The following is a 26761-nucleotide window of genomic DNA, read 5'->3' as shown; positions in this document are numbered from 1 at the left end:
GCAAGGGCTATGATGGGTCCCCTTGCTCTTATCTCCAGCAATGAACCCTGTTGTGATGGTTCTTTTTTTGTGTCCACTTGATTGGGTTATGGGATATTTTGTCAACCATTATTCTGGGTGTTCTCATGAGTATTTATGTTTTAGATGAGATTGGCATTTTACCTGGTAAAATGTTTTGAAGGCCCAGGTCAACACAAGGGCTGGGCTAGGAATGCAGCTCAGTGGTAGAGCATCTTCTAACACAAACAAGGCTCTGGCTTTGCATCCTTGGAGCAGGAGACCTTTCCTTCTGCCCCTCACCTGGCACCTGGCTCTGCTGTGAGCCTCACACCGAGGCATCAGCTTTTCACAGCTTTGGAGCCTGTTGACCTTTAGACAAGAACCACAGCACTGGCTGTCCTGGTGCTCAGGCCTCTGAACTGAGAACTAAACCACATATTCCTCTGGGTCTCCAAGCTGATGGCTCATCCTGCAGGTCTTCCGATTTGCCTCAATAATCACGTGAACCAATCCCTTACAGCACACCTCAGAATCCCTCCTCCCTCCCTACCCCCTCACCCACCCCCTACCTTACTGATTGCTTCTGTGTGGAACCTAATCATTACAACAAATGCCCAGGTCTTCTCCCTAATTTTCAAGGGTCCTATTCATCCCAACAATGTATCTGCCAGATTAAGTGCTGAGATGGCCTGGGACCCTTAAAAGAGAAGACAAATATATAACACAAGACTACACCAGAAGCCATCCATGATTTGTCAGCCTTTATTAATCAAGAGTGAAGCCGAGCCCTAGAGTTTCCTTTAAAAAATAAAACAGAACAAAACCCCTCAACCTTGTTTTTAGCAAACAATGATTCTTAGTGGCTTGTAATTTTATGTTCAATACCATAGATCAAGAATTGTTTGCTTTCTTGAGATTAAAACACAAGTGTAAAACAAGTAAGATTCACCCCAACAATTTAAAAAATAATTCCAATTGAAAGACATTTCAAACACCATGTATAGAACTCAGGACCAAAAGATGACCTTAGAATATTTTTACCTTTGAGGTAGCACAATAATGCTCAGTTGGATTTTGTATTACAATGAATTAAAAACCAAACAGCAACAACAACAAAAAACAGAGGAATCTAACCTTTGCTCAAGGTGGGCTAAATGGTTTTCTGCAAATCCCCCATGAGGTGAGCGACAGTTTTCATTCTTTTGTTTGTTTTGTTTGAAGTATAAAGATAGCCCTGCAGTGTTAATAGGAAACCCCTGGGAAGGCTACTTCCCATCAGATAGACATTAGAATCACGGAGGAACGTCAGCAGTCAAGACAGGAGGTAATCGGAGCAAAAAATCAAAACAACCTGTAACTTGGCGAGATTGGCTTACAAATGCGTATCAAAAACAAAAATTCCAATATCAACTGACCGAGAAAGATAAAAGATGACATTCATGGGTCCTTTCCTTTCTCTGTGCAAGATGCTTTCATCTTTTTAAAATGAAGGCTGTGACACGCCATAAAATGCTGTGCCCAGGGCACCAGGGTGACAGCGGCACACAATGGCTCCACCATCATGAGCAGAGAATGCAATGGGGATAAACGCAACCTCTCCAGCTGGAGAGCTTTTTTTTTTTTTCTTTTTTTCTTTTTTTTTTTTTGCCACTTTGCTGCTGAACTTCTCACTACACTGCTCAAAAAAAAAGCTCAATACCCATTTCTGAGACTCTATATCAGGGACATCGAATTATTTATGAAGACTGAACTCAGAGGGCAAGAACACAAGAGCCCGTCCTGCAAAGAAACAGAAGAGTGAGTGGGCGAGGCTGGGGACAGGAAGGAAGGAGAATCTTGCAGGTGACCTCAGGCTCTGAGGACTGTTCTCTATCAGCCAAAGTCAATAGCAAAGCCAGGGAAGATGGGAGCTCTAATCCTCAGGAGAGGTGCAAACAGAGGGACCTGACAGTCTGTCCCCCGACCCCCGTGGGGCTCAACTGTCAGCTGCAGGGGTTGCTGGCACAACAGGAACACTGTGACCTTGAGTAACACCTGGTCTGTCACCTTTGACTCTCTAAGCTGCAGAGAACTGAACACTGTCAGGTCCTGGCACTGTGGTAACTGCTCACACTAGCTCCTTTAACGTCTTCTTCTGCAGTCTGGACGAATCTCTCCCATGCCCCTGTCACAGGGGGCACACTGCAGTGAGGGTTCAATCAGTAAGTGAGCAGAACTTACACCTGATGACTTCTACTCTGTAAAAGAACAGCCATCAGTGAGGCAGGAAGGGTGACAAGGGGGCTCTGAAGATTAGACTGGGATGTCTGAGGGCAGCCTGAGAAAGCCCACCCCTAGCAGCCTGCAGCAATAACTCTGGCATGAGATTCAAGCCAGCCCTAACCCATGCTGGCATGGAGGCTGGAGTGGGGGTTCAGAGTTCTTCTAGGGTCTAGGGGCTGGACTTTTGGGCTACTCCTGGAGCCCAATGCACCTCTTACCTTTGCAAGAATCAGGTATTGTTCAGTCAAAGTACAAGGTCTGATTTATTTAATAAAGCAATACCGTAGAAAAGGACCTTAGGAAAATTCAGGATCACCACAAGAGTTTCCCAGTGCTAGCTGCCTGCTTTGGAGTAGTAGTTACAACCGTACAATTCCCAGAGCTGTAACCTAGGCTACTTAGTTAGGGCAGTCTGAAGAGTCCTGCTACTTCATGGAACACAAGAGAGTGAGTAGTTACCAAAATTGTGGTGACTCATCTACTCTGGACATTTCTGGCTACAGTGACCATGGCAAAAGCTGAGAGAGACAGTTAGAAAGGCCTTCACAGTAAGTCTATGTTTATAAATGGTAACCTTTCTGTGGTTAGTTATTATAGTGCTAGAGGTCAAACCCAGGGCCTTGCACATGCTACATAAGAGCTTTGCCACTGAGCCACGCCCACCCCCTTCCCCAACGATAGCAAGTTCTGCAAACAGATATTTAGGACAAATGTCTGAGTCAGCTGACAAACTCCGTGTATATGGACATGTCCAAAGTGAATTCCCTAAATAGAGAAATAATTTCCTTAAAAAAAATAGCTTCTCTCTTAGGAGTCTGAAAATGGAGGATTACTAGGCAAGCCAGGCAACGGTGCTGAAGGAGGAGGGCCCGTGTGCAGCACACCGCCCGTCACCCACTGCCATCAACCAGGGGCAGCAACTGCCCACACGGCCTGGGGAGGCTCCTCAGGGAACTCTTCGGGTCAGAAACAGTGATGACACCTCCAGACCCTGGCTCTTTGTATCAGCACCATGCTCTAACCAGCTGACCTAACCAGCGACCCCTGGCTCCTTAGAAATGGACAATTTGTTTATGCAAACTGCACAGAGGTTAAACAAAACAAAACTTGCTAAAAACAAACAGAACCCCCAACCCAAAAACCTTCCTGGCTCTCTACTGCCGGCAAGAGTGCTGAGTCCAAGTCTCCTGCTAATGTGAATCTAAGGAACCAGCCGGTCTGCTCTGTCAGACCTCCTGGGCCTCAGTGGGGCTTGTTCTGACATCACTGTGGGCTTGGACACAGCTATATGGGGTGGCACAGATCTCCACTCTAACTGCTACCATCCTCCACTGGGAGAGCAAAAGCAGCAAAGGTGAACACACTGGACTTGCTCACAAGACAAAGGAGGAGACTGAAGGCTGTACCATGTCCTCCCTGGAGAAGGACTGTGGAGGTGTCTACAGTTATTCAACAGGTTTCTGCAGACCTTAGGTAACTTTCAGAGCAACATTAGCAGCAAGAGAGAAAAGGAGGGTGTTTACACTTTGGACTTTGTATCAGGCACTTCAATTGCTGGAGAGACATGCCATTCTAAACCAAAGATGTGACAACTGGGTTGAGTAACTGTTACATAAGTGGTCTACTGATGGGCTTTCAGAAGCAAAGTGGAGGTGTGGGCGGAGCCTCTGTCCATCTTTCAGTGCTGACTTTCAAGATTTCTAAATGCCCTTAACCACAGCAATGGCAACGGCGGTGGCAACAGCAGGAACGGTTCTGTTGTGTCTGTTTTCTGTGTGTGTTCTGTGGCTGACTGGAAGGGTTTGGTGTCACACTGAGAAGGCTCTGAGATCCACCACATCTACTGCCCAGGGTCCAGCAGATCTAAGTTGGAGCCAAACATCTTCACCAGCTGCTCTTCATAGTGTGAGATGTTCCTCTTCATGATGTCCATGCATGGTCCCAGAAGCCTCTCAAATGCTTGAACATCCATAACTGCATTGTTAAAAAAAAAAGGTGTGGGAGAGAATGATTTGCTTACACAAACAATTTAAGCACTCTCCTGCATGTCACCCTTTTTCTAGACAAACTATTTACTCATGTTCCAGGAGATGAAATTTTAGGATACTGGAAAGGGATGCTTCTGTATGAATGCAGCAGGACTGCATCTACGTTGCAGACTAACGGTGGGCATGCAGCACCTGCCTGTCTTACTCAGGGCTGTACTGACTGTTCAGAACTGACTCTAGGGTAAAGCTTAGTGGCACAGCATGTGCTAAGAATGTACAAGGTTCTAAGTTTCCATGCCCAACACCTCCCCCACCAAAGAAAGCTTTGCTCTAAGATCTCAATTACACAAACTATCCAGACCTACATCTGAATGAGTCAGCACAATAAGTCAAGGCTTGTTAACAGGAAAAAAAAAAAAAAAACCCAAACCCCTGTATATTAGAAAAAAATTAGTAATGCACAAAGAATTTTCATTTTTAAAGTTTTTATTAGCACATATGAATCGTACATAATGGTTTTCACTATGGTATCTTCAAACTTCTATAACTTTGATCATGCTCACCCCACCCTGTCTCCTGCCCCACCCCCACTTCTGCACACCCTCCTCTTCCCAGCCAGTTCCCTGCGACTCTTCTAATCTCATGTCTTTTTGGGGGGAGAGGGGAAGATAAATTTAATTAGGATTACGTCATGGGCAACTTATCAGTGGCTACCTTATGAAGAAAATCTCCCCCTCTCCCAGCAACTACTAACTGTCTAAGGTTGGGGGTGGCTTGCAAGCCCTTCACAAAGAACTCTTCTTACCTAAGCATTTGACATCTCCAACGGCATAGGCAGAAGCAGCTCTGGGTTTGTTGGTGACCAGCGCAAGCTCTCCAAAGTACTGCCCCTTATGGCAGTGGGCAATCTCAACCTCCTGGTTCCCACCGTTCTTGTTCGTTTTAGTCTATAACAGGTAAAGAAGATGATCGGGGCTGATTTTAAGATCACAGCTGGGCATGTCCAGTTGCACACACACAAATTCCCTTCTCAGAAAGTTCAACAAAATTATTAAGGCATTCTCTTTGCAGAAACTCTTATCTGTCCCCTGTAAACTCAAGAGACAAAAGTCTGGGGTCTGGAATAACTGAAGGGCTGTTTTACTTGGGGCTCCATCTAAGCCCTAACACATTTTAGATAATGGCTAACCATGAGCTGGTCAAGCCCAACACTTTCTGTGGAGACTACAAATTCTTCTGGGAGATGTGACTGAAGCACAGATGGAATATAACACAGTCTTCTGCTAATTCTTCCTAATAATGATTCTTCTATAGTGATGAGCCGAAGCGCAAGACTCTATGTTGTTTGAGACCGTCTTGTATTGTTCTTGATAGTGACATTTCTTCTAAAGCACTATTTGCACTTACAGTAGTACTGCACCTCCATTCTTAGGAAGTTGACTATATCCTTTAAAAAGGTGCGCTATATTGTATTTACTTACTATCCTGGGTTTCATATTTCTTACAAATCCATCTGATAAGTAAGGCAGGAACAATGAATTATGAGAGTCAGTCTCAGTCTCTAAGGACCATTAATGTTATAGGCAGAAAGCAAACTCCCTCATTCCACCCTCGACTTTTGTTTTTAAGATAGAGTCTCACTTTGTAGCTCTGGCTAACCTGGAATTAGTTATGTAGACCAGGCTGGGCCTGCCTCTGCCTCTTGAGTGCTGGGAATATAGGAGTGTGCTACCATGACTGGCCAGTTGTTATTTTTTTTAATTATTTATTTATTTATATGTGATGTATGAGTGTTCTGCATGTATACCTGCATGCCACAAGAGAGCATTAGATCCTATTGTAGATGGTTATGAATCACCATGTGGGAATTGAACTCAGGACCTCTGGAGGGGCAGCCAGTGCTCTTAATCATTGAGCCATCTCCCCAGCCTCCTTTGTTATTTTTGAAAGAGATTTCGCCCCCAGTTTTTGAAAATACTTTATTTTCATATGTATGTGTGTGTGTGTGTGTGTGTGTGTGTGTGTGTGTGTGTGTGTGTGTGTGTATGCCATGTAGGTGCAGGTGCCCAGAAGAGGGTGCCAGATCTCTTGGAGCTGAGTTACAGGAAGTTATGAGCCATCCCAATGTGGGTTGTTCTGGCAACCAAACTTGGGTCCTCTGGAAAAGCAGTACATGCTCTTCAACTGCCGAGCCACCTCTCTGGTCCCTTAGAGGGTGTGTTGTGTGTGTTTACTTCCTGATTTTATGTGTATGTGTGTGGACCTGCTGGCTTGTATGTATCAATGTTCAGGTGCTCATGCAGTCCAGATGTGAGTGAGTGTCAGATCCCCTGGAACTGACTGTGATCTACCTGATATGAGTGCTGGGAACTGAGCCTGGGAACTTTCTCAGCAAGAGTAGTGAACGTTTTTAACTGCTGAACCATTACTCCAGCTCCTTAAAAAATGTTTGCTGTTGTTGTTTAAGACAGAGTTTGAGTAGTCCTGGCTGTCCTGGAACTCACTCTGTAGACCAGGCTGGCCTCAAACTCACAGAGATCTGCCTGCCTCTGCCTCCCAGTGCTGGGATTAAAGGTGTGTGCCACCACTGCCTGGAGGATTTAAAAAAAAAAAAAATGTTATTTTTGGGATTGGGGATTTAGCTCAGTGGTAGAGCACTTGCCTAGCAAGCGCAAGGCCCAGGGTTCGGTCCTCTGCTCCAGCAGTCAGTGCTCCTAATTGCAGATCCACCCCTCCGGCCCTCAAGGGATTTTTTAGTATCTGACTTTTACTTGTGTGTGTGTATGTGAAGGTGTTGTGTTCCCGGGTATGCAGCACCCGCTGTCCTTGTCTACCACTGTGACCCATTCCTTTTCTGAAGCAGGGCTTCTCCCTGCACCTGGGGCTTAGTTATTCCCTAGGTTGGAGGAAAATAAGCCTCAGAGATCCTCCTGTCTCTACCTACCTTAGAACTGTAGCTACAGGCATTTTAGGGGATGCCTGGCTTGTTATGTGTGTGCTGGGATTCAATCTGGTCCTTAGGATTGTAGAACAAGTACTCTTAACTCTTGAGCCATTTCTCTGGCCCCAGTTCTTTCTTTAAAAAAATTTACACTCTTCTTTTTGTGTTTGTCTGTGTGTGGGCACGCATATGCCACAGCACTGGTGTGGCAGTCAGAGGACTGTTTGTGACAATCAGTTCTCTCTTTCTACCAGGTGGATTCTGGGAATCAAACTCAGGTTATCAGGCTATGGAACAATCACCTTGACCCAATAAGCCATCTGGCTGGGTCTTCCTTGTTGGTGGTGTCACTGTTTTTCAAAATACTGCAGTTTTAATGATGTGTATGTGGGCTTGTGCATAGGAATGTAGGTGTCCACAGAGGCCAGAAGGAGGACAGAGTCTCTGGAGCTGTCATGAGTGGGTGCTGAAAACCCAACTCAGATCCTTTGCAAGAGCTCACCTCTCCAGCCCTGTGGAAATTAAAAACTGACACTCTTGTGTTTAGCCTTTTCATCCCTCCACACTTCTGCCTTGACCTGTTAGCTTTGAAGCTGGTCTGCTGTTCCAGGTGAACCAATGTAATCTTTCTTATTTATTTATTTCAGACAGGGTTTCTCCACAGAGACCTGGCTGGACTGGAACTTACTATGTAAACCAGGCTGGCCTTGAACTTAGAGATCTACCTCAGTCTGCCTCCCAAGTGCTATGATTAAAAGTGTGTATCACCACCCCCAGCTTTTCTTTTATTTTTCTTTTTGATACAGAATGTCATGTAGCCAAGGCTGGCCTCAAATTCTTTATGTAGCTGAGGAAGGCCTGAACTTCTGATCACTCTGCTGCCACCTCCTAAGTGCTGGGATTAGAGGCATGCTCCACACCTGGCTTCTGTTTCCAACTTCTGAAGCATCCTTTGGCACTGTAGACATATTGCTGCCCACTTAGTCCACTCTCTAGAACAGCACTTAGGCACCAGCACACACAAGAGCTTCCTTACAATGCAAAGTCTGACTTGGTAGGTCTAAGGCAGAGCCCAAGACTTTGAATTTCTGATAAGCTCCCTGACTCCCCAGGGCCATAATGCTGCTGGTCCCACTCATCAAACACTATATTGTGATGACAGACAGTGCCAGTGAACACTAGAGAATGTACAAATAGGTATCAGCAGTTCAAAAACTGCAACTAAAAGAATACAGAAGTTTCAAACTACTGTTTTATGGGAAATAATAGCTCTATTTAAAAAACCTTACTGTGCTACATTATTGTGTGTGTGCCAGAGGCCATTAAGAATATACAGCAGCCGGGCAATGGTGGCACACACCTTTAATCCCAGTACTCGGGAGGCAGAGGCAGAAGGATCTTTGTGAGTTCAAGGCCAGCCTGGTCTACAGAGCGAGATCCAGGAAAGGCACAAAGCTACACAGAGAAACCCTGTCTTAAAAAACCAAAAAAAAAAAAAAAAAAAGAAAAAAGAAAAAAGAAAAAAAAAAGAATATACAGCAGATGACAACTGATATTCACCAAGTCAACCCATCAGATCAATAATTCTCTGATGGGGAGCCCCCACTTGGCAAAGACTGTGGGGGTCACTGACTCTGAGTCTATTTGCTTCTGTCTGTAATTTCTCTCATGTGCCACTACATTTCTTCCCTAAAAACTGCTATGGGTGTTTTCCCACTGCCTGTGTGTTTATCTCATGTATAGATTCCATCTACTGGGCACACTTATAGCTGTAGATGGTCAGGAAGATGATTTGTGCTTAAGCTGTATAATTCTGATGAATAGAAATACTAGGACATTTTTCATACTCAGACTGACACAGGAAAATTCTCAACTTCAAAGACATCCTTTTACACATTTAGCTAAGCCTTCAGAACAAATTCAAAACAGACTAGCTTCCCCTGCAGAGAATACACCAGGACAAATTCCCAAGTGTTTGCTGAACCAAGGTCATATACAGAGCAACTTTAGTAGACATAATTTTCTCAGCAATTGGCTTTTTTTTTTTTTTTTTTTGGTTTTTTTGAGACAGGGTTTCTCTGTGTAGCTTTGCGCCTTTCCTGGAACTCGCTTTGGAGACCAGGCTGGCCTCAAACTCACAGAGATCCGCCTGCCTCTGCCTCCCGAGTGCTGGGATTAAAGGCGTGCGCCACCACTGCCCAGCTAGCAATTGGCTTTCTGCAAGTACTCCTTAGGCTCAAGATCCAGCCAACTAACTGTTTATTGCTTAGGTCCTGAATTTCAATGTCACTTTCCATGATATCTCTCAGCCTTATGTGCCTCCCACCTGCTCACCAAGGAGCTTGGCTAATAGCCAAGTGTTCCTGCTCATTCACTGGCTGGTCAGCTTGACCTCCCTAGCCTGAGAGAAACTGTGTGATTCCTTATGTGATTATCAGAATGGCTCTGTCTCTTATTATTTACTCAAGAAATGCTTTGTGACCCTGAAAATGTAACTTATATTTGTCCAGAGTTTTTGCTGTGGAGACAGAGATGTGGATGAACGGCAGAGAGGTGAGTGAGTGATGTAGAAGAGAAATGTAAGTTATGAGTGAAGAAAAGTAATAGGGTGGAGAGAAGTGTGTGTATGAGAGAGCTATGTGAAAAGAGATGAAACTATGTATCAAGTTGTGTGGAGAATGTATCTGTGTGGAAACATATTTTTAGAGAAAAAATTTTCAAGATGAAGTAAAAGAGAAAGTTACCATCAAAAAGCAAATGTTTCCTTATTTTTCCCTCAGATAAAAAAGTCTAGCCATTGCTGCATTTGTGAATTTTTTTTTGCATACCCTGGGTGCTGCCTGGAGGCTGGCCCTCCAGCAGGTTTCAAACTACTGTTTTATATAAAATGATAGCTTTATTTAAAGAAACCTTACTGTGTTACATTATTATTACTGTGTGTGCATACATGTTTCACACTGCCTATGTGGGACCAGAGGTTGATTTGTAGAAGCTGGTTCTCTCCTTCCACCATGTGGGTCCTGTGGTCAAACTCAGACTGCTAAGTCATCTCAAAGGCCGGACAGCTCTTTTTTTTTAAGATTCATTTATTATGTATAGTGTTCTGTCTACATGTATCACCAGAAGAGGGCACCAGATCTCATTACAGATGGTTGTGAGCCACTATGTGGTTGCTGGGATTTGAACTCAGGACCTCTGGAAGAGCAGCCAGCAGCCAGTGCTCTTAATCTCTGAGCCATCTCTCCAGCTCCTGACAGCTCTATTTTAAATTAAGAATTAAGGTATGATTTAGACAGTAATAAATGTAAGTGGTTTGTTTTTCATCTATTCTTAATTGGAAATAGAAGTTTATTTTGTATACTGCATGGCATCAAGCTGGGCAGTAATAGAAGCACTGCCTTCAGTTTTTTGTTTGTTTGTTTGTTTTGAGGCAGGATCTCACTTACAGTCTAGACTACTGTTGAAGTCATGGTCTTTCTGCCTCCACATCCTCCCTGCCAACAGCTTAAACCTTTACTAAACATATTGTGCAATAGATTTCATACTAGATTTAGTATATATATGTACATATATACATATAAAACTTACTATTTCAACAAATTCATATTCTCAAAAAAATAAAAAAGAAATGGATATTTGGTTATGATGGATTTACTGCTAAGAATTATTCCTCCCAGGTTGGGGATGTACCTTAGCTGCTAGAATGCTTGAAGCCCTTGGTTTTATCCCTGAGAGCAGATAAAACTGTGCATGATGACACATGCCTATAATCATAAGGGAGGTGGAGTCAAGGGGTCACAAGTGCAAAGTCACCCTCAGTTATATACATAGCTGAATTTGAAGCCAGCCTGGACCACATAAAACTGTCGAGAGAGAGAGAGAGAGAGAGAGAGAGAGAGAGAGAGAGAGAGAGAGAGAGAGAGAGAGAGAAAGGAAGAAAGAGAGAAAGAGAGAAAGGAAGAGAGAAAGAAAGAAAGAAAAGAATTCTTCCCACCTATAGGTCACCAATTATCAACATCTCTCTATCCACAAATGACCTAATAGGAATATAATGGAAACTTCCTCCAGCAGTTTTTTTTGTTTTTGTTTTTTCCTTTTCTTTTCTTTTTCTTTCTTTTTTTTAGACAGGGTTTCTGTGTGTAGTTTTGGTGCCTCTCCTGGATCTCACTCTGTAGACCAGGCTGGCCTTGAACTCACAGAAATCTGCCTGCCTCTGCCTCCTGAGTGATGGGACTAAAGACTTGAACCACTGCCTCCCAGCCCTCTAGCAGTGTCCGATGCTTTCTTTACATCCAACCTCATATATAGCTATTATACAGTGTTCCTGTATTTATTAGTGTTTTTACATTTTTCTTATTTATATGTCAATATTCCTCATCTCACTAATTATAGGACAGAGACAAAATCAGGATAAGAAAAAATATACTAAATCTTTATTAGTGGTAGTCACACTCATGGCATAGCACCACCCAAACTCACCTTGCTTTTAATCAAGATGCTCACTTCCCCGGACTCTATAATATAAAAGCTGTCAGCCTTTTCACCCTGAAAAAGAAGAGCTTAGGTCAGAGTCACATATAACACTGAAGACTGCCAGCCCCATCTGACCTCAGGTCTCTATTCTCCAACTCAAGAAGTAGATCAATGGCTAAAAAATTAGAGGATCCTGATCATTAAGGACATGAACCCAATTATGACTGACACATATCCTACTTCTTAAGTCTTTATATTTATCTCCAAGAATATGACCAGGTCACCAACTACACAGCATTGTTGTTCTGACTGGGTATATCTGTGTGCAAAAAACCCATTCCAGGGACCAGTAAACAAGAATACTGCAAATTGTGTCAAGGTAAGCCCTGGAGTGTGAAAATGTGGTAGTTTGAATGTAACTGGCCCCTATAAGCTCATAAGGAATGACACTATTGGGAGGTGTGGCCTTGTTGTAGGAAGTGTGTCACTCTGGAGGACAGCTTTGAGTTCTCTTGCTTAAGCTTTGCTCAATGTCACAGACCACTTGCTGTAGCCTGCAAGATGTAGGACTCTCGGCTACTTTGCCAGCACCATGTCTGCCTTCATATCATGGCTCCCTGCCAGAATGATAATGGACTGAACCTCTCAACTGTGAGCCACCCCAGTGAAATGCTTTCCTTTATAAGAGCTACCATGGTCATGGTGTCTCTTCACAGCTGTAAAACACAGACTACGACAGAGGTCTAGGAATACTCTTGATCAACAAACACAGCCCTCAAGAAGAGACTGTGGAGGAAGCTCAAGCACGGCAAGCCAATGACCTGAGTTCAATTCTCAGAGCCTATATTTGAGGTAGGAGGAGCAAGGTGTGGTGCTGCACACGTGAAAGCTCGGTGCAGGCCAGGCAGACACGGGCAGATCCCTGGGCTTGCCAGCCAGCCAGCCTACCCTACTCAGCAGGTTCCAGGCCATGACAGGCCTTGGTTATGTGGTTTGTTTTTCTGTTGGTTTTTTTTTTTTTTTTTTAAATTTCCAAGACAGAGTTTCTCCATGTAACAGTCCTACCTGTCTTGGATCTCGATCTGTAGACCAGGCTGGCCTCGAACTCACAGAGATCCGCCTGTCTCTGCCTCCCAAGGGCTGGGATTAAAGGCGTGCGCCACCACTGCCTGGCTCTGTGTTTTTTGAGACAGGTTTCTCGTGTAGCCTTGATGTCCAGGAACTAGCTTTGTAGAGACCAGGCTGGCCTTGGACTCAGAGATGTACCTGCCTCTGCTTTCTGAGTGTTAGGATTAAAGGCATGTGTCACCACATCCAGGAAGACCTTGGTGGGTTTTGTTGTTTTATTTTTTTCTTTAAAGTAGATTGCGTATGATGAATGATGCTTGAGGTTGTCCATCCCCCACAAATAACAAAGGACAGCATGGGTCTCTCTCTGCCTTGACACAGTAGGTGCTTTGACACCGTCTTTTTGAACTTTAGGTTTGCCCTTTGCTTGGTTTACTATTAAACTACCTGGCTGAACAACCCATTTGGGTAATTCAACAAATAATGTACTGTGTTCTCACTGTGTGCAGGCACTGTCCTAGGGACATGAGGGACATGTCAGTGGATAAAACAAACTAACCAAGAAATATGATGAACAGTAGATGATACAGCTGTATTGGAGGATGGCAAGTGCTACAGGAAAGGACAGACGGGGACCACGGGCTCTCAAACGCTGGTAGAGGGACCAGCTACTGTGTTCAAACCATGGACAACTGAATAGTAATCATGTGCTATCTATCAGTTGGTTGTTTTGTTTTGAGACCAGTCTGGCTACACAGATCTGGCTGGCCCGGAACTCGTTATGTGTGCCAGGTTAGTCTGTCTCAACCTTTCATCAGCCCTCCTTCCTCTGCCTCCGCAGTGCACTACCACACACTCAGCTTGGTATGGATTGGACAGACTTCCTAATTCTGACTGACCACTTCACCCCCCAAACGGGATGACTTGCCTGTGTTGACCTAGTCCCAGACTGGGCTTGATGGCTCATGTCTATAATCACAGCATTCAGACAGCTGAGGTAGAAAGATTGCTGTGAGTCTGAGGCCAGCTTAGGCTACAGAGCAATACCCTGTCAAAACCTAAAAGAAGAGTGGTGTTTTACGGTTTGGATGGAAATGTCTCCCAAAGGCTCACGTTTGAACACTTGGCCCCCGACTGGTAACACTTTCTTGGGAAGTTACAGATCCTTTGGAATGTGGGGCCTACCTTCGCCACTAGGAGTGGGACTAGGAGAGTTACAGTCCAGCCCTGATCTCTGTCTGTTTTGGTTACTGTCTCACTGTGAGGGACCAGCTACCACAGCCCAACTAGCTCCTTCGCTGTGATAAACTGACACTCCCTGAAACTGTGAGCCAGAATAAACCTCCATTCCCTCTCTTCAGGAAGTTGCTCCGCCAGAGTGTGGTCACAGAGATGAGCAAGAGAACTGACAATCTGAGCAGAGGAGGCACATGATTATAAGGAAGGAAAGAGAACACCGGTCTGCACACATGCTAGTGGAATTTCAGATACAATTCAACTCCAGGCGAATAATGTGAGATGAGAGAGAGAAGCTGCTAGGGACGAGCCACCATACCCAGCCTCACTGGCTATCATTTTTTTTTCTTGGTTTTTTTCAAGACAAGGTTTCTCTGTGTAGCCCTGGTTGTCCTGGAACTCTGTAGACCAGGCTGGCCTCAAACTCAGACATCCACCTGCCTCTGCCTCTGGGATTAAAGGTGAGCACCACTGCCTGGCTCTCGCTAGTTTCTTATGCAGATGGCATGTCATACTCTGTGGTGCTGATGTGCAGTAATGTGGAGAATGGTTTAAAGGCTATGCCTCAAGCAGAACAAATGTGCTTTTTAATAAATATAGTCCCTTGCCTTACTTAATAAGTATGTAACATAAATGTAAACAAACTTTTACTTTATAAACAACAAAGTAAACATGAACATTTCATGGAGTTTGTATTTTGTACATTCAAGGCGACAACTGAGTTTCAAACAACCTGTAAAAGAAGTTGCACTTACTCTTTAGGCCCAGCGATATTTCCTCTAGGAAATGACATGATTTAATTACTTCCTGTTCTATACTCCCACTTTTCTCATATGCATTATCACAGAGCTTATCACTTCAGTCTTGTTTATCCTAATCTTAATTATATAAGAGAAGCTAGAAAGCAAAGCCATTCAGAGATGGCACCTCGGATGAACACCGTACTTCGGTCGGTGGTTTCTCTCTCCTAGTGAGGCTCTCTCCTCCTCTTTCACCCTAGTTTGACTAGTTCCCAAGCTCTGCTGCGGCCAGTTCTACAGGCCTTGGACCCACTCTGCTCTGAAACTCCTCCTCAGCCCAGCTGTGTGAGGGCAGACAGCGCCCAACCCAGCTCAGGCCTCTCGGTGCTCTTGTCAGACCCACTGGCAGGGGAGTGTGTGTCTGGAAAGTTCCTCAGACTGCTTACATGTAATTAAAACACAAACAGAGCAGACAGGGGGGATTATCAGATAATATTTTTAAAAGACATTTCAGTCAGACCTTTAAGCCCAGCATTCAGGAAGCAGAAGCAGGTAGATCTCTGAATTCAAGGCCAGCCTGGTCTACAAAGCAAGTTCCAGGACCGCCAGAGCTGTTACACAGGGAAACCCTGTCTTGAAAACCAAGAAACTGCTATGTAGCTGAGAGTGGCCCTGAACTCCTGACCCACCTCCTCCACTTCCTAAGTGCTAGGACTCCAGGCATGTACCAGTGTGCCCACTTTGCAGTCTTTCTTTAATTATAATGATCCAGTTCACTGTAGGAGGATCTTATATTATCCAAAAATAACTTATGAAAAAGATACAAAGGATAAATCAAGACATCGCATAGATCGGATTATCATGAATGCTGAGAATTCTAGTGTCACATCATCAAGAGGCTGCTTTTACGTCAGCAGAGACAACAGAGAGCATAGGCCCCAGTTTTCTCTGGATTCTTTTTTTTAAAAGATTTATTTATTTATTATGTGCCAGATCTCATTACAAATGGCTGTGAGTCACCATGTGGTTGCTGGGAATTGAACTCAGGACCTCTGGAAGAGCAACCAGTACTCTTAACAGCTGAGCCATCTCTCCAGCCCATGGATTCTTTTTTTTTTTTTAAAGATTTATTATTTATTATGTATACAGTGTTCTGCCTACAGGCCAGAAGAGGGCACCAGATCTTATTATAGATGGTTGTGAACCACCATGTGGGTGGTGGGAATTGAACTCAGGACCTCTGGAAGAGCAGTCAGTGCTCTATAACCTCTGAGCCACCTCTCCAGCCCTTTCTCTGGATTCCAATAGAGATTAATAAAGCTTACTTAGGGTCAAAAGAAAATCACATCCAACAGAAGCCCACCCACAAAAGGAATGGAAGTCTGAGCCTGGTGGCACATGCCTGCAATTACAGTGACTCAGGGAGCTTCTGAGTTTAGGACAACTTGATAATACCCTGTCTCGAAACACAAGAGAAAGGGTTGAAGATGCAGTTGCAGAAGACTTGCTTAGCAGTGAGTTCAATTCCCAGTACTTCAAGGAAAAAGGGCAGCAAGAGATCTCCATGTATCAGGGAGATAGACACCAAGGAACTTCAGAGATCTTTGTAGGTGACACAGCTTCCAATAGTGGATGACATGTTTGTTTGCCTTTTTTTTGAGATAGGGTTTCTCTACATAGTTCTGATTAACCTGGAACTTTCTATGTAGACCAGATTGCCCTCAAACTCACAGAGCCCTGCCTGTCTCTCTTTCCTGAGTACCGGGATTAAAGCTATGTGCCATCACTGCCCAGCTAAGTCTTTGTTTTCTACTGGAGTCAGAGTAATACAATGTGACCCAGGCTGGTCTTGAATTTATGAACCTACTGCTTCGGCCTCTCAAGTGCTGTCACTGCAGGTGTGCATTCCCATACTCTGCCCACAAGGGAGACACTGTTCCTTTAGATGATGACTCCCAGGAAAGGAGCTGTGTGAGACCCCAACTCACCTGAGTGATTATTCGTTCTCCATCCTTATAGATCTTTTCACCGATCACATCCACAATCTTCATTCGTTCTGACATCTACATAACACAGTTATATAGTATAAGGAAAAAACCTTGAGTGAATGTCATTGTTACAGAACTAGGTTAGAATAGTATTATTTGAAAACCCAAGGGTAGTTTTAAAGCTTTTCCTAAGTCATATAAACAGACTCTTACTCAAACTTTACCTCTAGTGATTTAAAGAGTGGCACAGACTCAATAAATGATTCAAACATCTTCCTCTTTTTTGCATTGTTTTTCACTATGATTCTTCTAAAAGTCACCCGATCCTACAAGAAAAAAGAAATAGGGAAATTTTAGTACATGTCTGTATAAGAAAGTATCTATGGTTTAAATAGCTGAACCACTGCATACACTAGAGACGTATGGAAGCCAGTGAGTGTATCCACAGGGTTTAATGATGCTGGAAGAAAAAAATCTCTAACCTGTGCTAGGCAGAAGCCTCCAAAACTGTAGCTTGTTGTGTTCAATGAGTGCCACCTATGGGCCATGAATAGAACACAAACAAAACTCCCATTAAATACCTGGTGCTCATAGTCATTATTCAATGCCAAAGACACCCTTCAGAAAAGGCAGAAGTAAGGGCAAATAATCAGGTTGTTCTTGCCCTCCAGGGATTTGCAACTGTAATGAGGAGACAACACAAAATATACAGAGCCCATGTCGTAATCAATACTTAGGAGGCTGAGGTTAGGAAGCCACTCTAGGCTACATGGTGAGTTCTGGGTCAGCCCGGATGATAGTGAGACCCTATTTCAAACAAAAACAAAAACAAAGCATAAAATATATAAGAATTTTTGCAATTGATATATGCTAGGGGAAATATATATAAGGATTTTAAGTGTTTAGTTCAAGATAGCAATTGAACTGAAATGGACTAGGTCAAAGTACAGAAAGCAAATGCTACAATCATTTCCAGGATGGATTCCAGGCCATGTCAGTGTAAGCCTATGATCTCAGCCACTCAGAAAGGTAAGACAGAAGAGTCTAAAGTACTAGGCCCATTGCAGCAACTTAGTTCTGTCTCACAATAAAATAAAATGGTTTTGGAGTGTGGCTCAGTGATAGAGCACTTGTCTAGAATGCAGGACACCCTCTGTTCAATCTCCAGTGCTATCCAAAAAAATTTTTAAGTCTTTTTTTTTTTTTTTTCCTTTTTCAAGACAAGGTTTCTCTGTGTAGCCGTGGATGTCCTGGAACTCACTATGTAGACCAGGCTGGCCTTGAACTCAGAGATCCACCTGCCTCTGCCTCTGCCTCCTGAGTGCTGGGATTAAAGGTGTGCACCACCACTGCTTGGCTAAATTTTAAGTCTTAAAAATGAAATTTCTAAGTGGGAAAGAACAATCACAGTAGGTGATGGAAGATAATTTTGCAGGAAAAATGCATATTTGCTGGGGACCTGAGGAAGGGGAAGAGTTAAATGAATGAAAAGACAGGAGGATAGATAGGTAGGCACCCAAGATGGCAATCGGCACATGAAAGAGCCATGGAGCTGGGTGGCGGCGGCACACGCCTTTAGATCTCTGTAAGCTCGGTTTCATTTACCTAATCAGCAGAGTCACTTACACTCCCAGCACGGGGTGATGGTGGGCTCTTCGTCCTCCACTGCCCTAAACCACAGCGCACTATTTTACAGCTCTCTGGCATTTAGTTAAGTTGGTCTCCATTTTCTTCACCACCTGCTTGCTTGACAGGAGCTCCTCAGTCTGACTGCTCTCATGGATTACATCATCGGCCACTGATTTCTGAATTCTAAGGTTGAGTAAGAATTTATCACGTAATAGGCTCCTTTCATACTTCGGAATATTATGCCATTATCTTTGGAATTTAATTTCTGTATATTTTCTGGGCCAATCTAGGCCAAGAATATTGTAGAAAGAGGGCAATGAAGACTGAGAAACTGCTGCCAAGTATGATGGCACATGCCTTTAATCCCAGCACTTGGGAGCCAGAGGCAGTTGGATCTCTATGAGTTTGAGACCAGCCAATACTACATAGTGAAATCCTATCACAAAAGAAAAAAAAAGACTGAGAAAAATGATAATTATGAAGTTCCCTTCTTTATGTCTGGATGTTGTTAAAAAAACAGCATTTTATAATTTACGTATGTAACCAAATGATTACAATTACACAAGTAAACTGTATTTCTAGCTGTTAAGAATTGATACTTTCTTCAGTGATTTATGTATTGTGGTTCCAGTCCCACCAATGTATTTATGTATTTGTTGACAAGGTCTTGTATAAGCCAGGCTGTTCTTGAACTCACCATGTCACCTGAGAATGTGCTATTATTGCCTGTTTTTGTTTTTTTGTTGGTTTAGTTTTTAAGAATTAATTAATTTTTGTTTTATGTGCATTGGTGTTTTGCATGTGTGTGTGTGTGTGTGTGTGTGTGTGTGTGTGTGTGTGTGTGTGTATCTGCGTGAAGGTGTCAAAACTTCTGGAGCTGGAGTTACAGACAGTTGTGAGCTACCATGTGGGTGCTGGGAATTGAACAAGGGTCCTCTGGAAAAGCAGCCAATGCTTTTAACTACTGAGCCATCTCTCCAGCCCCACCATGTCTGGTTTTATGCAGTGCTGGGGTCTGAATCCAGGACTCCCTATACTCCACCAGCTGGGCTACATCCCTAGTCTGATCTTCGATCCTCTGTGTACATGCTTTTATACTTCCCATAATTCTCATTTTATGCTGTACAAGGCCAGTTCTAGTGGTTTTGAATAGCATAAAAAAACCCTAAGATGCCCACCTAAATTTGAGTAGCAGCCAACAGAACAGTAAAGAGGAAACTCCCACAGGCAGTAAGTGTACAAGAGAGCAAAGAGCCCTGATGTTCAAATGAGAAAAGGAATGTTACTTTCACTCATGATTGCCAGGAATCCATCCTGTGACACCACCGGTCTTGCTTCATCCTCAGCAGGCATTTAGGAACTCTTGCCTTTGAACCTTCTGGAAGTTCCATTTCTGGACTGAAGCTTCAAGATAGATCGAGCTTGCAAAGTAACCAAATGAAGCAGGAGACAGGCAGAGGCCCAGAGGCATCTTCACAGGTCACTAGCCCACATCAGGGAGAGGAGACTGGAGTGGTTTCAAGCAGGAGGGCAGGGCAGGGATCCTACAAGAGGATGCCTTAGCACCAGAGGGCCGGTGCTGCTCTCTGGGCATCTAACTTGTGCCAGGCTCGGACACAGCCACTTTTCTTATGTCCATAACTCTCATGTCAAAACAGAAGGTGGATTATTTTATAGCCCATTATATTTTGAAATAATTTGCATCAAGACTTTCTTTTTTGGGGCTGGAGAGATGGCTCAGAGGTTAAGAGCACTGGCTGTTCTTCCAAAGGTCCTGAGTTCAATTCCCAGCAACCACATGGTGGCTCACAATCATCTGTAATAAGATCTGGCGCCCTCTCCTGGCATGCAGGGATACATGCAGACAGAACACTGTATACATAATAAAAAAATAAATAAATCTTTAAAAAAAAGACTTTCTTTTTTACTTATATTATTTTTACTTACATATTTTTTAAATTTATATTACTTATATTAATTATTTACTTACTTATATTAAGAGTGTGTTATGTAATTTTCAAATGTTTGGAGAATTTTATTATCTCTATTATTATGACTAGAGAATACATACTGATTTCAATATTTGATTTGTTAAGATTAATTTTACATTCCAGGATCAGATCTATTGTGGTGGCCATTCATGTTCTTAAAAAGAATACATAGTCTACTGTGTGTCTTCTATAAATCTTAATTAGATCCTGCTGGTTCATACAGTTAAGCTCTTCTATGTCCTTACTGGTTTTCTGGCAAGTAGTTCTGTTAGTGTTGAGGGCCAGTCTGCATCATTTGTAATGTGGATCTGTCTAGATCTCCTATTAGTTTTACTTACTTGGAAGCTGCTGTTGTTCACTGTACACATATTGAGGGATGCTCTGCCTTTCTGGTAGACTGTACCTTTCATTATTGTGTAGTGTTTGCTCTTTGTCCTTGTAATTTTCTTTGTTCTGTTGTCCGATATCAATATGATTATTCCTTTTTATTGAGATTTACATGATATAAAAAATATATATTTTTCTTTTTTAAAGATTATTTATCATATATATCGTATTTCTGCCTGCATGTATGCCTGAACACCAGAAGAGGGCACCAGATCTCATTACAGATAGTTGTGAACCACCATGTGGTTGCTGGGAATTGAACTCAGGACCTATGGAAGAGCAGCCTGCTGTGGAATAATCCCTTTGTACACTGTGAAGATTTATTGCTGTGATTGGTTTAATAAAAAAGCTGACTGGCCAATAGCTAGACAGGATAAGGTTAGGTGGGAGAACCAGACTAAGGACACAAGGAAGAAGGGTGGAGTCAGAGGGTTGCCAGCCAGATGCAGAGGGAACAGGAGATGAACATGCCATGCTAATAAAGGTACTGCCACGTGGAAGAGGGTAGATAAGAAATATGGGTTAATTTAAAATGTAAGAGCTAGTTAGTAATAAGCCTGAGCTATTGGCCAAGCATTTGTAATTAATATTAAGTCTATGTGTGTTTATTTGGGAGCTGGCGGTCCCAACAAAAACTCTGTCTACAAATTTGGTGCCCAAATGTCCAGCACCTACATCCACATGAGACCTGAGAAAGGTTAAAAAAGAGTTCTAGGACTGGAGAGATGGCTCAGAAGTTAAGAATACTGGCTGTTCTTCCAGAGGTCCTGAGTTCAATTCCCAGCAACCACATGGTGGCTCACAATCATCTGTAATAAGATCTGGCGCCCTCTCCTGGCATGCAGGCATACACGGAGGCAGAATGTTGTATACATAATAAATAAATAAATCTCTTAAAAAAAAAAAAAACTAAAAAAAGGGGGGGGGGGAGTTCTAAACACACAAAAATGGAGCCAAACTCAGCTTCCTAGTCTCATGTCTCTCATGCCAGCAGCAGTACAGAGATGCATCACCTGGGAGTTGCCAACATACCATGAGCTAAGCCACATAGTGGGTTCCCATAGTCTCTCACATGGGCCACAATACAGAGGCATCTCCTAGCCACTGCCTTTGGGCTTGAGACTCCAGAACAAGCCTTGCCAGCATGCCATAAACTAAGCCGAAGGGCAGGTTTAAGTTTTGCTCATGCAGACAGAAAAGATTATAGATACACAGTAAAGACATATCCAGACGGAAAAAAACCAACAACTTTAAACAGGTTATAGTGTGTTTTAAAATATACATAGGCTTGGAAGAGAAAAGAGAAGGTATAGATAGTCATAGAAAAAGAAAGTTTTAGGGGTTGGGGATTTAGCTCAATGGCAGAGTGCTTGCCTAGCAAGCGCAAGGCCCTGGGTTCGGTTCTCAGCTCTGGGGCGGGGGGCGGGTAGTGGGGGTGGGGGTAGTGGGGGGAAAGAAAGTTTAACAATAGTAAAATCCTTAAAAAGGGAATAAAGTAATGAAAAGGTAAAAGCCATGTAAAGATGGGAACTACACAGAGAGTCTGGATCCTGTATGTTTTTGTGTTGTCTTTGAATTGTTTGACTGCTGAGGAAGGAGCAATAACTGCTAAGAGGCATTGGATTATGAAAGCTGCTAAATTAAACCAACTTATATATTTTAAAAATATCTTGATGTCAAAATGGAAGTCCAAAGATATGTTGCTTTGGGGGACAGGTTATGCTTTTATTTCCACAGGAAATGTGAAGCTGTAGATTCATTCTGGGTTAAAGAAAATCAGGTTTGGTCAGGGAAGACCCCCCCCCCCTTGAAATCCTGGCTACAGGGATAAAACAAAACAAAACAAAAAACCTAGAAGAACTACAAGACATGTAAGGTATATTTTACCTGCTCAAAAAAAAAAAAAAAAAAAGTCATCTTTAACTGACTCGTGTACACCACATATTCCATACTTGTAATGCAAGTTACCTTTAAAGGTTTATGTATTTTCAGAACAAAGACCAACACCAATGTTCTGTTTCAGAACAAGCCAAACACCAATGAAAATGGATGGCCCAGCTGATCCAGCATTTCACAATGTCTCTATTACAGTCTCCTCAAAATTGTGCATCCAAACAGCTTCAAGGCTGCTGGTTGAGATGGCCCAATCTCAGGGACTACTCCCAGTCAGGACTGCACTGTTATCCCAATTTTCTTAAGGTTTCTCCAAAGATATCAGTGCCCCCAGAAAGTAGTCTAAAGAACAATGCCCACATTCCCAAAATATTGGCTATGGATATTTGTAATCATTTAAGAGGGGTTGGTTACAAGTTGCTATTGGTAATGGTCAGAAAAAGAAAAAAAAAAAAAAGGCTGAACAAGGGAGATTAGATTCAGGGATCTTGTTCTTTAATCCCAGTACTTGGGAGGCAGAGGCAGGTAGATCTCTGAGTTTGAGGCCAGCCTGGTCTACAGAGTGAGTCCCAGGACAGCCAGGGCTACACAGAGAAACCTTGTCTTGAAAAACAACAACAACAAAAGTGAAATATGGAATTTGTATTATAAGATATTTGTGAAGGAAGAGTTACAGATTATGGACATGTAACTTAATACAAAGAGAAATGAGATAAACAGTGGATAATATGATACAAGAACCACAGTAGTGTTTTACTTAAAGCAAAATTCCATTTCCCTGAACTAAGCCTATGGGACATGGGCGTAGACAAAACGACTGAACACAAAGCAAACTGCTATCGATACCACGCGAGGCGGAAAGTGCTAACTAGCAAAGGGTTTCCGACCACCACCGTCCCTGCTACTGCTCCTCCTCTTCCTCCTCTTTTGTGTGTTCATGTGTGTTAGTGATAGAGTCTCACTCTGTAGCCTGCCCTCTTGGACTACTTAATATGCAGAGTTCTCTCTCTAATTGCCTAATACAAACAAGCAAAAATGTAGCAAGAGCTCTGTCACTACAAGGTTACAGACCACTCATGTTTCTGTAACTTAAAAGATTTGTTGCCAAGTCATTGAGGAAAATGGAAAAATACATTTACATGAGACCTTTTACGGCATATTTTTCAGATAACTGACTATAAAAGACAGTTAACACTATACCATGCATTTCTCTCACTCACCAATCCCCAAAGGGAGCCTTCTGAGGTGGCGACAATGGTAGCAGCTCTCGGGGTATTGTACATCAGAGCTAGTTCTCCAAAACTGCCACGGTTGTCATACTGACCAACAGAACGTGTTTGATTATCTTTTGTTACTAAAATGTCATAGGTTCCCCTAGAAGAATGACAAGAAATAATTAATTACTTCTGATCAAGGTTTAAGACTGACTGATACATATAAAACACAACAGGGGGGCAGAGCTGGGGACATTTTGCCTAGCACGCAGGAGGCCCTAAGTTCGATCTCAGATCTAGATAAACCAGGCATAGGGTGCATGTCTAGATTACAGCACTCAGGTGTTAGAGACAGGAGGATCAGAAATTCAAGATCATCCTCAGCTACACAGTGAGTTTAAGGGGATACATAACATCCTGCCTCAAAAGGGAATAACCAACATAATTTTGTGAAAATATAAAAATGATTTTTGCATTTGATTTTGTTTTGTTTTTAATTTTATGTGTATGGGTGTTTTGCCTGCATGAATATTTGTGCACCATGTACATGCAGTGCCAAGGAAGCCAGAAGAGGCCGTCCAATTCTTTGGAGTTGGAGTTACAGATGGTTGTGAATTACCATGTGGGGTTTGGGAATTGAAATCATACTCTGGAGGAGCAGCCAGTACTCTTAACTGTTGAGCCATGTTTCCAGCCCTGCATTTCACTTTGTATACTTTTGCCTATTATACTGGCTAGGGCTTCTGGCACAGTATTGACTGGAAATGAAGAGCACAGGTACCCTTTCTTAACATCAGTCTTTGCTGGGCCATGGAGGGAGAACAGGGTCTTTCAGCCTAGCCCAGGCTGGCCTTGAAGTCCTGACCTGTGGCATTAGGTTCTTGAGTGCTAGCAGGGATAAGCCACTATATCTTTCCTGATAAACAGTTTATTACAAAAAGATGTTACATTTTATCAAGTATTCTGTAGGAAGTATTGACTGTATAGTATTTCTTTCATGGTTTGTTGGAAACAAGGATAGAACTGATTAAAATAATGACACAACTTTCTACCTACTAGTTGCAAATTATTGCTCAAGAAAGGTACTCAGAAATGGCTAACATTTAGAGAGACAAGCATGCTCAACACACCACAGAAGCAAACAAACTTCTCAGAGTCTCTGTAAGACAGCTAACAACACATTAACAAGTGAATTAAAGAGATCATTTGAGGGCTTTGATGACTCAGCTGGTAAAGCTCTTGCATGCTGAGTGATGGTGCATGCCTTTAACCCCAGCACTTTGGAGGCAGAGGCAGGTGGATCTCTGTGAGTTCGAAGCCAGCCTGGTATACAGATCGAGTTCTGGACAGCCAGGACTACACAGAGAAACCTTGTCTCAACAAACAAACAAAAACAAGCAAACGTCAGTTGTGGAGGCATGTACTTCTAATCCCAGCACCAGGAATTCAAAGACAGGCAGATCCCCGAACTTGCTGGTTGGCTCTCTTATACTAATCATGGAGCTCCTGACCAATGAGAAGGCCTGTTTCAATTAACTTAGATGGCACCTGAGTAACAGCACTTGAGGTTGTCCTCTTACTTTCGATCACTGGTGCAGCCACACTAAGGTATGTGGAATCACAAACACATATGAACACAGATGCACAAGTAAGTCCCTATGAAACCATTCCAAAGGAAAGAAAGACACTGAAAAGATGTGTGGGGCTACCCATCAGACAATATTAATAACAGCAAAAGTTACAAAAAAAAAACAATTATTCTGGGGCTGGAGAGATGGCTCAGAGGTTCAGAGCACTCGTGGCTCTCCCAGAGGACCAGGGTTTGCTTCCCAGAAGCCACATGGTGACTCAACCATTTGTACCTCCAGTCCCAGGGTATCCAATGCCCTCTTCTTGCTTCAGTGGGCACTAGGTACACGTGTGGTACACAGACATACACACAGGCAAACACCCATACACATAAAAAAATTAAGGAAAAATTTCCTTTAATTCTAGTAATTAGCCCCTAGTATCAAGGACCCAAAAGTTAAAACAAGAAGTTGTAAAATTTTGCATTCAAAATTTTGAACAGGGAGTTGGAGAGATGACTTGGTGGTTAAGAGCACTGGCTGCTCTTCCAGAGGTTGAATTCCCAGCACCCACATGGTATATCAGCACACACATGATATACAGGTATCATCTATAACTCCAATCCCAGGGGATACAAGGGTGTTCTCCAGGCTCTAGGGTTACTAGGTATGCAAGAGGTGCACAGACAAGTATGCATGCAAAACATCCATACGCATACTTTTGTTTTAAATTTAGAAGCTTGGAATGGTGGCACATATCTTTAATCCCAGCACTTAGGAGGCAGAGACAAACTGAGTTTGAGGCCAACCTAGTCTACACAGAGTTCCAGGACAGCCAGGACTACATAAAGAAACCCTGTCTTGCAACAAAACAATTTTGAACAGGGCTAGAGAATGACGTATCAATTAAGAGCATGTGTTCTTGAAGAAGACCAAAGCTAGGGTCCCAGCACTCATGCCCGGCAGCTCACAGGCACCTGTAACTCCAGCTCCAGAGTACTCACTGCCCCTCTTCTGGCCTCTACCAGCACCTGCACATGTGTGTCATGTATGCACACAGACACAAAGATATATACACGGGCCAGTGAGAACCTGAGTTCAATCTCTGAGACCCACATGGTAGAAGCAGAGACTTGATTCCAGCAAGTTGTCCTGAAGTCTAGACGTACACACACATATACATAAAACAAATGGATAAATGTAAAAAACAAAATAATTTTAAAAATTTAGCAGTTACTTCATGACCCAGGAAAAGAATCCCAAAATTTGGAGAATTAGAAAAATCTAATAAGAGCAGGGTGGTGATGGTGCATGCCTTTAACCCCAGCACTCAGAGGCAGAGGCAGGCTGATCTCTTTGAGTTCTAGGTCAGCCTGGTCTACA

At 43.0% G+C, this 26761-nt stretch overlaps 1 protein-coding gene across 4 annotated transcripts in view; it reads right to left on the bottom strand.

The window, feature by feature from the left end:
• Positions 1 to 746: 746 nt before the first annotated feature.
• The window catches only part of Prkar2a (protein kinase cAMP-dependent type II regulatory subunit alpha), a 74661-nt gene continuing 48646 nt past the window's right edge, over positions 747 to 26761 (bottom strand). For all 4 annotated transcript variants that reach the window (XM_006978298.4, XM_006978299.4, XM_015996999.2 and 1 more), the window contains exons 6-11: positions 23817 to 23970; positions 16921 to 17022; positions 16697 to 16771; positions 11671 to 11736; positions 5056 to 5197; positions 747 to 4236 (exon numbers count right to left, since the gene is read on the bottom strand). In XM_006978298.4, coding sequence (XP_006978360.1) covers positions 4103 to 4236; positions 5056 to 5197; positions 11671 to 11736; positions 16697 to 16771; positions 16921 to 17022; positions 23817 to 23970 — 673 coding nt within the window. In that variant the 3' untranslated portion in view covers positions 747 to 4102. The remainder of the gene's footprint in view (positions 4237 to 5055; positions 5198 to 11670; positions 11737 to 16696; positions 16772 to 16920; positions 17023 to 23816; positions 23971 to 26761) is intronic.

This window comes from Peromyscus maniculatus, chromosome 7, assembly GCF_049852395.1.
Source record: "Peromyscus maniculatus bairdii isolate BWxNUB_F1_BW_parent chromosome 7, HU_Pman_BW_mat_3.1, whole genome shotgun sequence".
Lineage (NCBI taxonomy): Eukaryota > Metazoa > Chordata > Mammalia > Rodentia > Cricetidae > Peromyscus > Peromyscus maniculatus.
This window is presented reverse-complemented; position numbering and strand designations above follow the sequence as displayed.